This window comes from Nomascus leucogenys, chromosome 25 (genome assembly GCF_006542625.1).
Source record: "Nomascus leucogenys isolate Asia chromosome 25, Asia_NLE_v1, whole genome shotgun sequence".
Classification (NCBI taxonomy): Eukaryota; Metazoa; Chordata; class Mammalia; order Primates; family Hylobatidae; genus Nomascus; species Nomascus leucogenys.
Genome location: NC_044405.1, coordinates 21620806 through 21635776, shown reverse-complemented (window position 1 = coordinate 21635776; position 14971 = coordinate 21620806). Strand labels below are relative to the sequence as shown.

The 14971-nt window shown below is 45.8% G+C and overlaps 1 protein-coding gene and 1 pseudogene across 2 annotated transcripts in view; one reads left to right on the top strand and one right to left on the bottom strand.

Annotated features, from left to right (window-relative positions):
- Positions 1-1794: 1794 nt before the first annotated feature.
- On the top strand, positions 1795-2359 carry LOC100602840 (annotated as a pseudogene).
- An 849-nt stretch (positions 2360-3208) lies between these two features.
- The window catches only part of DOP1B (DOP1 leucine zipper like protein B), a 131648-nt gene continuing 119885 nt past the window's right edge, over positions 3209-14971 (bottom strand). The window contains exons 33-37 of one of the 2 annotated variants that reach the window (XM_030806173.1): positions 9477-9613; positions 8812-8867; positions 8417-8578; positions 5087-5216; positions 3209-4164 (exon numbers count right to left, since the gene is read on the bottom strand). In XM_030806173.1, the coding sequence (XP_030662033.1) occupies positions 3913-4164; positions 5087-5216; positions 8417-8578; positions 8812-8867; positions 9477-9613 (737 nt within the window). In that variant the 3' untranslated portion in view covers positions 3209-3912. Of the gene's footprint in view, positions 4165-5086; positions 5217-8416; positions 8579-8811; positions 8868-9476; positions 9614-14971 lie in introns of those variants that run through there. The other variant, XR_004028584.1, reaches the window with a different exon arrangement.

Here is a 14971-nt window from a genome sequence, read left to right as displayed (position 1 = left end):
TGTAAGTTTCCTGTGGCTTCCCCAGCCATGGAGAACTGTGAGTCGATTAAACCTCTTTTCTTTATAAATTACCCGTGCTCAGGTAGTTCTTTATCGCAGTGCGAAAATGGACTAATACACCCCACCTCTACAAACAATCGAAAAGTTGGCTGGGCATGGTAGTGTGCACCTGTAGCCCCAGCTACTCAGGAGGCTGAGGCAGGAGGATTGCTTTGAGCCCAGGAGTTCGAGGCTGCAGTGAGCTATGATCATGCCAGTCCACTCCAGCCTGGGCAACACAGCAAGACTCTATCTCTAAAAACTAAAAAGAACAAACTGGTAATTTTGTTTGTCCTCATTTTTTTTTCTTTTTTTTGAGACAGAGCCTCACTCTGTCACCCAGGCTGGAGTGCAGTGGGGTGATCACGGCTCAGTGCAACCTCAGGCCTTTGGGGCTCAATCAATCCACCTGCCTGAGCTTCCCCAGTGGCTGAGACTACAGGCTTGCACCACCACACCTGGCTAATTTTTTTGGTATTTTTTATAGAGACAGGGTTTTGCCATGTTGCCCAGGCTGGTCTCAAACTCTTGGACTCCAGTAATCCTCCTGCCCCAGCCTCCCAAAGCTAGAATTACAGGCATGAGCCACCATGACTGGCCTGTCCTCATACTTTTTTTTGAGATGAAATCTTGCCATGTTGCCAGGCTGGAGTGCAGTGGTATGATCTCTGCTCATTGCAACCTACATCTCCCGGGTTCAAGTGACTCTCCTGCCTCAGCCTCCGGTAGCTGGGACTACAGGCACGTGCCACCGCGCCCAGATAATTCTTGTTTTTTTGGTGGAGACACGGTTTCACCATGTTGGCCAGGATGGTCTCCATAGCTTGACCTCGTGATCTGCCCGCCTTGGCCTCCCAAAGTGCTGGGATTACAGGCGTGAGCCACCATGCCCGGCCCCAGTCCTCATACTTTTAAAATCCCCATCCTCTGTTTTATAAAATACACATGTTGGAATCCAAGTAAATTAATGTAACACATAGCTTATAGATATTGGGGCTGGAGAGATACTTAATTTTTACTGCTGGGTGTATGATCAAAACTGCTTAGAGATCACAGAAGTGGCAGAGCTGGTTAGTTGCTACCACCGTAAGAGGTAGTTACCATTGATATTCCCTACCTTAAAGATGAGGAAACTGAGACACAAAGTATGTGCAGGCCAGTACATGGGGAAGCTGAGTCAAACCTAGGCACTGCGGAGACTATATCCTTAACTACTGTGCTATATCCTGTGACAAATGGAAAGATCTAGACGTACATCACGCGTGTGGGACTGTTTTATGAACATGAAGATATGAGTGCTGTTAAATCCCTATCTTTGCAGACATCACTGGACATAGCTGTAATCCCAGCTACTCAGGAGGCTGAGGCAGGAGAATCGCTTGAACCCAGGAGGCGGAGGTTGCAGGGAGCAGAGATCGCGTCACTGCACTCCAGCCTGGGTGACAGAGCAAGACTCTGTCTCAAAAAAAAAAAAAAAAAAAAAAAAAATTAGCCGGCCATGGTTAGCTGGCACCTATAACGCCAGCTACTTGGGAGGCTGAGGCAAGAGAATAGCTGGAACCTGGGAGGCGGAGGTTGCAGGGAGCCAAGATGACGCCACTGCACTCCAGCCTGGGCGACAGAGACCCTGTTAGAAAAACAAAAAAAAACCCAAAAAACAAAAAAACAGACGCTGCGGGGGACCGTGCTGAGGCGGCGGCGGCGGCGAAATGGGCCGAGGCGGGCTGCGGTGGCCAGCGGCGTCGGGCGGTGCGGATGTCGGGCTGGGCGGACAAGCAAGGCCGAGAGGGTGACGGGCACATCTACGTGGGGAACCTTCCCACCCACGTGCGCGAGAAGGACCTGGAGGACCTGTTCTACAAGTACAGCCGCATCCGCGAGATCGAGCTCAAGAGCCGGTACGGCCTTGTGCCCTTCACCTCCGTGCGCTTCGAAGACCCCCGAGATGAAGAGGATGCTATTTATGGAAGAAATGGACTTCCTCCATCAGGCAGCTGGCAGGACCTGAAGGATCACATGTGAGAAGCTGGGGATGTCTGTTACGCGGATGTGCAGAAGGATGGAGTGGGGATGGTTGGGTGTCTCAGAAAAGAAGACATGGAATATGCCCTGCGTCAACTGGATAACACCAAATTCCACTCTCATGAGGGTGAAACTTCCTACATCAGAGTTTATCCTGAGAGAAGCACCAGCTATGGCTACTCATGGTCTCTGGTTCAAGGGGCCGTGACTCTCCATACCAAAGCTGGGGTTCCCCACACTACTCTCAGGCCCTACTGAGACAGGTGATGGGGATTTTTTATTTTTTAGGTTAACTGAGCTGCTTTGTGATCAGAATCTACATTCCAGATTGAACATTTAATGTCTTAGGAAACTTTTTTAATTTTTTTTTTAAAGAAGAAAAGAAACTACATTAATTTCTACCAGGGCCGTATTAGCAGTGAAACATTTTAAACTGCAGAAATTGTGGTTTTGGTTCAGAAACAAGTTGTATATTTTTCACCCCGATTATGGGAAAAAAATCAGTTCTCTTTGTGGGTTGCTCTGCTATGGAGATCAACAGTTACTGTGGCTGAGCCGGCCCATTCTGTTTAGAAATATATTTTAAACGTTTAGGGGGAAAAAAGAAAAAAAAGAAGAGAACGTGCTGTCAGAAATTTAAAACCCTATACTTATGTTGTTAAACTGTGCAAACGTGATTTTTTTTTTTTTTTTTTGAGACGGAGTTTCACTCTTGTTGCCCAGGCTGGAGTGCAACGGCACGATCTTGGCTCAAGGCAACCTCCGCCTCCCCGGTTCAAGAGATTCTCCGGCCTCAGCCTCCCGAGTAGCTGGGATTACAGGCATGCACCACCATGCCCAGCTAATTGTGTATTTTTAGTAGAGACGGGGTTTCTCCATGTTGGTCAGGCTGGTCTTGAACTCCTGACCTCAGGTGATCTGCCCACCTTGGCCTCCCAAAGTGCTGGGATTACAGGCATGAGCCACTGCGCCCGGCAAACATGTAATTTTTAATGTGTGAGGGTTGAATACATTGAGGTTATCTTTGAATACACTGAGGTTACCTTACCTCTGCTGAATAGGTAAGGGGCAATTATTGTCCTCAGAAAACAACGTATTTTAGTTTTAAAATGGAGTACCAAAATAAGCACTTTAAAGGACATTTGTGTGAAAGGTTAAAAATAACATTCTTTTAATAAGTTTAAACTTTTAGAGAAATATACTGAGAAAGACCCATATAACTGCTTCAACAAAGAAAACAACTTCTTCATTATCTTCATACTTTACTTCATATTACAAATTTTGTGCTACTGTTAGATGATATATTAATTTTATTTTCATTACATAAATTGAGGAAGAAACGCAGAATCCGATTCAAATATATTACAAGGCATTTAGGGAGGTGTGTCCTGTTGCTGAACAGCAAATTATCTGAAATCTACTTTCTTTTTTTTTTTTTTTTTTTGAGATGGTCTCATTCTGTCATACAGCTGGAGTGCAGTGTTTTGATCTCGGCTCACTGCAACCTCCACCTCCTGGGCTCAAGCAATTCTCATGCCTTAGCCTCCCAAGCAGATGGGATTACAGGCGCTGCCACCACACCCGGCTAATTTTTGTATTTTTAGTAGAGACTGGGTCTCACCATGTTGGTCAGGCTGGTCTCGAACTCCTGACCTCAAGTGATCTGCCTGCCTTGGCCTCCCAAAGTGCTGAGATTACAGGTGTCAGCCACTGCACCTAGCCTGAAATCTACTTTCAAAATGGAAATAGGCTTGTTTAAAAGCGCTATCCTGCCTTCTTTCTTCTTTAGAATATAACCTGGTTTTCAGTAAAGTACCAATACATGGATTAAACATATTCTCTCTCACATGGTTAACATTCTGGATGTTCCAGAAAATCATATTCGATGCATTCTTCCAGTTGTTTTAAGACCCTTGGGCTATCTGTGACAGGAAAGTCCAAGAATGGAGTTCCTGGGGTATCAGCAGGCAGCTGTCTCTGGGTCTTAAATGCACCGTTTAGAGTCATGAAGAATGGCATCAACTGCCTGATGCTGGAAACAGAATGTTGGCGCAGAAGCGGGAATTCACTCTTCATGGTGATCTCATCAGAGCTACTGATTTCCTGCAGAAAAAACAAACCCATAACAATGATACGGTTTTACTGAGGGCTCGAGATGGCCAGGAAGCACGTGCATGTGGCAAAACCTAAGAAATACAGTCCCTCTTTTTTTTTTTTTTTTTTTTTTGAGACAGAGTCTTGCTCTGTCACCCAGGCTGGAGTGCAGCAGTGTGATCTCGGCTCACTGCAACCTCTGTCTCCCGGGTTCAAGCGATTCTCCTGCCTCAGCTTCCTGAGTAGTTGGGATTACAGGTACCCGTCACCATGCCCAGCTAATTTTTGTAGAGACGGAGTTTCACCATGTTCGCCAGGTTGGTCTTGAACTCCTGACCTCAGGTGATCTGCCCACCTCGGCCTCCCAAAATGCTGGGATTATCAGCCTCATGAATGTAATTTTTAAAAAGAAAAGCAGGCTGGGCACGGTGGCTCTTGCCTGCAATCCCAGCACTTTGGGAGGCTGAGGCAGGCAGATCACCTGAGTTCAGGAGTTCGAGACCAGCCTGACCAATATGGTGAAAACCTGTCTCTACTAAAAATACAGAAATTAGCCCCAAGCGTGGTGGTGCGTGCCTGTAGTTCCAACTACTTGGGAAGCTGAGGTGTGAGAATCGCTTGAACTTGGGTGGAAGGTGGAGGTTGCAGTGAGCTGAGATCCCGCCATTGCACTCCAGTCTGGGCAACAGAGTGAGACTTCGTCTCAAAAAAAAAAAAAAAAAAAAAATAGCCAGGCATGGTGGCACATTCCCGTAATCCCAGCTACTCAGGAAGCTGAGGCAGGAGAATCACTTGAGCCTGGGAGGTGGAGGTTGCAGTAAGCCAAGACCGCACCACTGCACTCTAACCTGGGTGGCCAAGTGAAACTCCATCACACACACACACACACACACACACACACACACACACACAAGACAAGAAAAGCACTTACCCCAAACTTTAATTTTAGAAGTTCTAGAATCCTGACAGTGTGGGGTTTGCATTCTTGGTGATTCTCCTCTACATCCGACAGGAAGGCAGGGCCCTCTGTGTCCACTTCCGGAATAAATGCCCACCTGTAACTGCAGGGAACAAACGGAAGGTCAGGTCTGCTGGTAAGAGCCCTTCAACATCATTAAAATTAGTTTTATTAAGATATAATTGGCCGGGCACGGTGGCTCAAGCCTGTAATCCCAGCACTTTGGGAGGCTGAGGCAGGCGGATCACGAGGTCAGGAGATCGAGACCATCCTGGCTAACACAGTGAAACCCCATCTCTACTAAAAATACAAAAAATTAGCCGGGCGTGGTGGCGGGCGCCTGTAGTCCCAGCTACTCGGAGAGGCTGAGGCAGGAGAATGGCGTGAACCCGGGAGGTGGAGCTTGCAGTGAGCCGAGATTGCGCCACTGCACACTCCAGCCTGGGCGACAGAGCGAGACTCCGTCTCAAGAAAAAAAAAAAAAGATATAATTCACATACTGTATCTGTTTAATATGGACAAACTCAATGCCTTTTATTATATTCATAGAGTTGCACATCTATTATCACAGTCAATTTTAGAGTATTTCATTACCCCAAAAAGAAATCCTGCCCTGCTCAGCCATCAGCACCCCAACCCCCTATACCCTTGAGACCTTGGCACCCACTAATCCACACTCTGTCTCATCGTGGACATTCCATGTAAGCTGAATCATACACTATGTGTTCCCTCGTTTGGAGCTTTCACTTAGCATATTTTCCAGGTTCATTCAGGTTCCAGTGTGTCTCAGTTCTTCAATTCTTTTCATTGCTGAACTGTATTCCACTGTATGGATATGTCGCGTTATCTATCTGTTCATCAGCTGATGGCCATTTGGGTTGTCTCCACTTTTTGCCTATTATAAATAATGTTGCTAGGCACATTTGCATATATCGGAACCCACTTTTTTTTTTTTTTTTGAGACAGAGTCTCGTTCTGTTGCCCAGGCTGGAGTGCAGTGGTGTAATCTTGGCTCACTGCAACCTCCACCTCCCAGGTTCAAGCAATTCTCTGCCTCAGTCTCCCAAGTAGCTGGGATTATGGGCACCTGCCACCATGCCTGACTAATTTTTTTGCATTTTTAGTAGAGACGGGGTTTCACCATCTTGGCCAGGCTGGTCTTGAACTCCTGACCTCGTGATCCACCTACCTCAGCCTCCTAAAGTGCTGGGATTACAGGCGTGAGCCACTGCGCTCGGCCTCCACTTTTTTTTAGTTTGAGATGGAGTTTTGCTCTTTCGCCCAGGCTGGAGTGCAGTGGTGCGATCTCGGTTCACTGCAACCTCCGCCTTCGGTTTCAAGTGATTCTCCTGCCTCAGCCGCTTGAGTAGCTGGGATTACAGGCGGCCCACTACTACGGGCAGCTAATTTTTGCATTTTTAGTAGAGACAGGGTTTCACCATGTTGGCCTGGCTGGTCTTGAACTCCTGACCTCATGATCCGCCTACCTCAGCCTCCCAAAGTGCTGGGATTACAGGCATGAGCCACTGTGCCCGGACTCTTTTTTTTTTTTTTTTTTTTTTTTTTTTTTGAGGCGGAGTCTCGCTCTGTTGCCCAGGCTGGAGTGCAGTGGTGCAATACCAGCTCACTGCAACCTCTGCCTCTCAGGTTCAAGTGATTCTCCTTCCTCAGCTTCCCAAGTAGCTGGGATTACAGGCGCCCACCACCACATCTGGCTAATTTTTGTATTTTTTTTTTTTTTTTTTTTGAGATGGAGTTTTGCTTTTGTTGCCCAGGCTGGAGTGCAGTGACAGATGGCATGATCTCGGCTCACTGCAAACTCCGCCTCCTGGGTTCAAGCGATTCTCCTGCCTCAGCCTCCCAAGTAGCTGGGATTATAGGCATACACCACCATGCCCAGCTAATTTTGTATTTTTAGTAGAAATGGGGTTTCTCCATGTTGGTCAGGCTGGTCCCGACCTCAGGTGATCCGCCTACCTTGGCCTCCCAAAGTGCTGGGATTACAGGTGTGAGCCACCACCACGCCCGGGCTAATTTTTGTATTTTTAGCAGAGACAGGGTTTCACCATGTTTGCCAGGCTGGTCTTGAACTCCTGGCCTCAAGTGATCCACCCACCTTGGCCTCCCAAAGTGCTGGGATTACAGGCGTAAGCCACAGTACCTGGCCTAATTTTTGTGTTTTTAGTAGAGACAGGGTTTTGTGCTATTGGCTAGGCTGGTCTCGAACTCCCAGCCTCAGGTGATCCACCCGCCTCAGACTCCTAAAGTGCTGGTATTACAGGTATGAGACACCACGTCCAGCCCAAACCCACTTTTTAAAAACTAAAAGACTTTCTTTTGCGGAACAGCTTTAGGTTCACAGCAAAATGGAGCAGAAAGTACAGTTCCCGTATATCCCATCCTATACACATACAAGCCTGCCGTATTATCGACATGCTGCACCAGAGCGGTACATTTGTTAAAACTGAAGAACCTCTACTGACTCACCGTTATCCTCCCAAGTCCAGAGTTTACATCCGGGTCCACTCTTGGTGGTGCACATTGTATGGATTTGGAGAAATGGACAATGACATGGATCTACCATTATAGCTCCGTATGCAATAATTTCACTGCCCTGAAAATCCTCTGTGCTTCACCCATTCATCCCTGCCTCCCTCTCCCCAACCCCTGGCAACCACTGATCTTTTTACTGTCTCCATGGTTTTGCCTTTTCCAGAATGTCACATGGTTGGAATCATACAGTGTGTAGCCTTTTCAGACTGGCTTCTTTCACTTAGCAATGTGCATTTAAGAGAACCCACTCTTTAACCACAAACATTTCTATATGATTACTCTCTTTGTGGGGGTAGGAGAGAGAGAAATAGCCTCTGGGGCTGGTCATGAAATTAAACAAATGAGCAGCTGTGCTAAGCCGGCAGGAAACATAAGCCTACAGGGCAAAGTGAATCGGAGATGGCAGGCTCCAAATAAAGGCATTTGTATCTAACTAAACACAGACAAAAAGGTCTACACAAAGGCAGTGAGGAGCACCAGTGGGTAAGCCCTGTTTTGTAAGCATTCAGTAGCAAAAACCACACACACACACCATAGAAACACATTCATAAACACTCCTGTGAGCCAAATTCGCAGGGCCACAGATGTTGCAAGTAATCTGAAACTTGGTATTCTGAGCTGGCTCAGCTGTCACTAGAAACCCAGATGGTGGTTTCCCATAAACTGTACATGAAAAACAAGTGAAAGTGCTTAAAAGGAAAAAACAAAATCTCTTACTTCAAAAAGGACACACGATCCTATCTGACTTACATTTGAAATAATGGCATCTTGTCAGGTGGAAAAGAAAGTGCTGTGTCCAAGAATTTGCAAGCTGATAAATACAAGATGAGTTCACTCTGGGGTATCTCCCCCACTGAGGGTCCATTTGCATCCGGGACTGAAACTTTCGTTCTGTTTACTTTGTTGCTGCTTCTATAAATTTGCAAAGAAACGCTTGTTATAAATTCATTCAGATCTGTTATAGTCCATTCAACTATGACCTGTCCCTCAGAAGAATTTTCTTTTTAAGAAATTTTTGGAATAGCTGGTCCTTTCACAAGTACTTCAAGAAAACAGCATTCAACATTAGATAACTCTATATCTAAAGTGATGTGCTTTAATCGTGACCATCTTTTCCTCTTGTGCACAGATCTTGTACTGCTTACCTCAATGACTCATCTTCGTCTTTTAGATCTTCTTCAAGCTGTGTGAATGTCTGAATCTGAAAAAAAAATGCATTCAAGTTACTATCTGAGAGAGATTAAACCTGCCCAAATATTTTTTTTACTGATTTATTTTTAAAAATCAATTAATTTATGAATGAATGAATAAGATGGGGTCTTACTCTGTCACCCAGTCTGGAGCGCAATGGTACAACCATGGCTCACTGCAGCCTCAACCTTCTGCAGATGAAACTTCCCACCATGCCTAACTAATGTTTGTATTTTTTTGTAGACAAGGAGTTTCACCATGTTGCCCAGGCTAGTCTCAAACTCCTGGGCTCAAGTGATCCATCCACCTTGGCCTCCCAAAGTGCTGGGATTACAGGCATAAGCTACCACACCCAGCCCAAATTTATATGTATATAAAAAAACTGGTAAATATTATCAAATGGTACAAGTTAGTTGGAATAACTGATAGGGTGAGAGATCAAATATGATCATAGGGTAAAATATTCTCTATTTAACCAAGAGCTAACCATGTGCTACCAACCTGATTAAAAATAACTTTTAGATAAAATGGGATACATATGAAATAGTATGTTATGTTACTGAGAAAGCATTTTAAAAAGCTCCAACCTTGCTTTCAAACTTACAATACTTGTACTCACCAATTCAGAGACCATTATTGGCCACAATGAAGTCAAATGTTGAGGAGATATTCTTAGCAGCAAAACTCTGAAAAAAAGAAACATCTGAGCAGCAACTATGGATGTCTGTCCAACTCTGAGATTGTCTGTCAGGCGTTCTAAGGAAAGAAGATTGTAAAGAGGTCACACAAATATGCAGTTTGGAGTCTCTTATCAGACAAAGTTAAATAAAATTGTGACTGTTCTGACATTCTGGTAACAACCCAGTGTAAGGAATGAGTGTTACAGGCCAGGCTTGGTGGCTCGTGCCTGTAATCCCAGCACTTTGGGAGGCCGAGGCGAGCAGATAACAAGGTAAGGAGTTCGAGGCCAGCCTGGCCAATATGGTAAAACCCCATCTCTACTAAAAATACAAAAATTAGTCGGGCGTGGTGGTGGGCGCCTGTAGTCCCAGCTACTTGGGAGGCAGGCTGAGGCAGGAGAATCGCTTGAACCTGGGAGGTAGAGGTTGCAGTGAGCCGAGATCACACCACTGCACTCCAGCCTGGGTGACAGAGCCAGACTCTATCTCTTAAAAAAAAAAAAAAAAAGAAAAAAAAGAAGAAAGAAAGAATGTTAGGAGATGCTTTTGTGCAACTAGTCTACCCCAGCCCTCTTCTTTGTGAAATACAGCAGTTCCTGGCTCTTGCCAAACCTCAAAGGAAATGATTCCCAGGGGCTGTCCCCCTGCCACAGCTGAGTAGAAAGACATGAACATCTGTCACCAGAAATCCACTGGATGACCAACAGCCACTTAAATGTTCTTTTAAGAATATGACTGAGGAGATGCAGAAACCAAGCAGCCCATGGCGCGGGACAGACTTACACAGTCATATGGACTGGCTGGCAGACACCACCATATTTTGGGGGTGGTGGGTGGGAAGCAGAGCAAGTAAATATAACAGATTTATTGAGTAAGGTTTAAACTTGATGGCCATGACAAAAACTTTAATTCCTATGGAGGGAAAAGTGTTTCAAATAACACTCTCTAGCCCCTAACACTCTTCCCTGCTTCTCCCCTGAAATGTCTTGTTTATAGAATGAGACTTTTTTTTTCTTCTCATAGCTTAAGGTTTCCTAGGAATGTAACAAATTGCTACAGCAAACAGTTGAATGGTAGTCACGCTAGCTAAGATCTGCTGTAGTACATTAGTATATTAGTAATAAATTTTTTTTTTTTTTGAGACAGAGTCTCACTCTGTTGCCCAGGCTAGAGGGCAGCGGAGCAGTCTCCGCTCACTGCAACCTCTGCCTCCCGGGTTCAAGCAATTCTCCTGCCTCAGCCTGCAGAGTAGTTAGGATTACAGGTGTCTGCCACCACGCCCGGCTAATTTTTTGTATTTTTAGTAGAGACAGGGTTTTGCCACGTTGGCCAGGCTGGTCTTTAACTCCTGACCTCAGATGATCCACCTGCCTCGGACTCCCAAAGTGCTGGGATTACAGGCGTGAGCTGCCATGCTCAGTTTGTGTGTGTGTGTGTGTGTGTGTGTGTGTGTGTGTGTGTGTGTGTTTGAGATGGAGTCTTGCTCTGTCACTCAGGCTGGATGTGGTGCGATCTCAGCTCACTGCAGCCTCTGCCTCCTGGGTTCAAATGATTCTCATGCCTCAGCCTCCTGAGTAGCTGGGATTATAGGCACCCACCACCACACCCAGCTAATTTTTGTTATTTTTAGTAGATATGGGGTTTCACCATGTTGGCCACGCTGGTCTCGAACTCCTGACCTCAAGTGATCTGCCCTCCTTGGCTTCTCAAAGTGCTGGGATTACAGGCATGAGCCACCGCCTGGCTTTGACCTTTCATTTTGTAGTAAGAACACCTAACATCTACTCTCTTGGCAAATTCCCAGTACATATGCAGTGTTATTAACGACAGTCCTCATGTTGTACATGCCTTCTCTAGACTTACTCATCCTACATAATTGCACCTTCGTACTTTTTCACCTACATCTTCTCAGCCCCCAAAGACATAAGACTGATGTCACTCTGAGCCGAGACGTACAGAGCTGCTCAGCTCCCCACCCGTGCACCCATCTCCTTCTCTGCTACTTGATGGTGCAACAGTGTCCGGGGAAAAGGACCCCAAACAGTATCCCAGGAGAGAAGTGTTAGAAATTCTCCACTCCTGTCTCTTTTTTTTTTTTTTTTTTGAGATGGAGTCTCACTCACTCTGTCACCCAGGCCGGAGTGCAGTGGCGCGATCTCGGCTCATTGCAACCTCCGCCTCCAGGGTTCAAGCAATTCTCCTGCCTCAGCCTCCCAAGTAGCTGGGATTACAGGCGCCTGCCACCATGCTCAGCTAATTTTTTGTATTTTTAGTAGAGGTGGGGTTTCACCATGTTGGCCAGGCTGGTCTTGAACTCCTGACCTCAAGTGACCTGCCCACCTCAGCCTCCCAAGGTGCTGGGATTACAGGCCACTGTGCCCAGCCTCCTGCCTCTTTTAATTGGGCCCAAATTATTTACTATGGGACACATCTTGGGAGCTTCTGGATGCATCTACCTCTCTGAGGCAGATGTGGGCATCATCCCTCCACAGGGCATCTCCAGGCAAGTTCAGTGTCCCCCAGCTCCGGCAGAGGACACTTTGAGTGCCATCAACCCAGGACTCGGGGGCTGGGCCTATCCACGGATGTCCTGGGGACAACGACAACATGTAGGAAAGTGCTCTGTAAACTGTCGGTTCATCAAAAATGAAAACAGGGCAAAAGGCTTATTTTTAAAAAACACGTAGTATTTTTAGAAATATAGCACTTGAGCTATCCAAAATGAAGCATATTTATTTAGAAATTCTTCTTTCCCGGCCGGACATGGTGGCTCACACCTGTAATCCCAGCACTTTGGGAGGCCGAGGCAGGTGGATCACTTGAGGTCAGGAGCTCGAGACCAGCCTGGCCAACATGGTGAAACCCATCTCTATTAAAAATACGAAAATAAGCCAGGCATGGTGGTGGGTGCCTGTAATCCCAGCTACTTGAGAGGCTGAGGCAGGAGAATCACTTGAACCTGGGAGGCGGAGGTTGCAGTGAGCCAAGATTGTGCCACTGCACTCCAGCCTGGGCAACAGAGTGAGACTCTGTTCCCCTCCTCCCAAAAAAAAAAAATTTCTCTTTTCCCAAAAGCCCAAAACCTACCTCCATTTTAAGTTAGCATTCTGCTGCCTTTATTACATATTTGAATATATAATATAAACAAGTATATTATATGTTATATAGTATAATATTTAATATTACTATTTATATAATCATTACTTATTAGTTATTACAATCATGTCAATATAATACAAATATAATAATTACATGTTACAATGTCATATAATTATATAACATATTAATATATTATGTAAAACATGTTATATATATATATTCTATTATATTGCCTGTGCTTGCTCCCTCTCAGAGAAATAATTTCTCAGAATTGCTGGGTGTTTAAACTCTACCATGGTCAAATTCTCCACACCCCTGTTTAAGAATGTTGTCTATCTTTTTGGTTTTTTTGGTTCTAGCTTCTATACACCTAATGCTGTCTCTTTAGCTATCTGGTCCTCCTCCCAAATTTGAGAGGAGTGTGAGATGGGGTAGAAAGAAGGAACAGGGCTGGGCACGGTGGCTCACGCCTGTAATCCCAGCACTTTGGGAGGCTGAGGCAGGTGGATCACACGGTCAGGAGTTCGAGACCGGCCTGACCAACATGGTGAAAACCCTGTCTCTACTAAAAATGCAAAAATTAGCTGGGCGTGGTGGTGTGTGCCTATAATCTCAGCTACTCAGGAGGCTGAGGCAGAAGAACTGCTTGAACCCGGGAGGCAGAGATTGCAGTGAGTGGAGATTGCGCCACTGCACTCCAGCCTGGGCGACAGAGCGAGACTCAATCTCAAAAAAAAAAAAAAAAAAAAAAAAAAGAAAGAAGGAACAGGTGGTTGGCCATGGTGGCTCATGCCTGTAATCCCAGCACTTTGGGATTGATCCGCACCTTGATCTGCACCAAGGCAGGCGGATCACTTGAGGTCAGGAGTTTGAAATCAGCCTGGTCAACATGGTGAAACCCCATCTCTACTAAAAGTACAAAAAAATTAGCTGAGTGTGGTGGCAGGTGCCTATAATCTCAGCTACTTTGGAGGCTGAGGCAGGAGAACTGCTTGAACCTGGGAGGTGGAGGTTGCAGTGAGCCGAGATCACGCCACTGTACTCTAGCCTGGGCGACAGAGCAAGACTCTGTCTCAAAGAGAAAAAAAAAAAGGAACAGTTGTCTGCTCTTAGACTGAAAAGGCACTGAAAGGGTTACCAGGTACATTGCCCAATATGCTCTCCTTTTCGTTTTCCTCCACTGAGAAAGTAGACTTACTGCTTCCCTTAGGACCACTGTCTAGTGGTTGGGTTCATAAAGAATCCTCCCCGATAGTGCACATGAACTAAAGGAAAGGTGATTCCTGTTCTTTTTCTCTCCAGATTTTGTAGGGAGGCAACAAAGTTCAGCTCTGACCTTGCATTCAGCCAGTCTTTGGAGGGCTGCCATTACCTTTACTGGCGCTCCTGGTTACCATCTGATTAAATCATCCTCCTATCACAGTTATTCAAGCAAGGCACACCAACTGGACTTGTTAATATTTGAAAGTTTTCTTTCATGTTTCTTAAGTGTTCAAGATATTACAAGGTAAAAATCTTATGTGCACTACATGTTGAAATTATGTCAGTTAAAGTGTAAAGGTGTTTTATTATTGCAAATGTAAGTTATCATGACTAACAAGAGTCAACGCTGTTAATGCTCTGAACTAAAACAAGATCTTTCCGGCTGGGTGCAGTGGCTCATGCCTGTAATCCCAGCACTTTGGGAGGCCAAGGCGGGCAGATCACCTGAGGTCAGGAGTTTGAGACCAGCCTGGCCGACATGGTGAAACCCCGTCTCTACTAAAAAAATATTCGAAAATTAGCCGGGCATGGTGGTGGGTGCCTGTAATCCCAGCTACTTGGGAGGCTGAGGCAGCAGAATCACTTGAACCTAGGAGGCGGAGGTTGCAATGAGGCGAGATTGCGCCACTGCACTCCAGCCTGCGTGACAGAGGGAGACCCTGGCTCAAAATGAAAACAAAAAACAGAACAGAATGTCAACTTTGCCACCTGAACATTTTATGAGAAAGAAAAAAAAAAACAAACCCTGACAATCACGTACAATGTTGGCAATAGTAATAACAATTTATTTATTTATTTTTGCAATGGAGTCTCTGTCACCCAGGCTGGAGTGCAGTGGCACGATCTCGGCTCAGTGCCTACCGGGTTCAAGCGATTCTCCTGCTTCAGCCTCCCCAGTAGCTGGGATTACAGGCGTGAGTCACCACACCAGGCTAATTTTTGTATTTTTAGTAGAGACGGGGTTTTACCACATTGGGCAGGCTGATGTCAAATTCCTGACCTCAAGTGATCCACCCGCCTTGGCCTCTGAAAGTGCTGGGATTATAGGTGTGAGCCACTGTGCCCAGTCAGC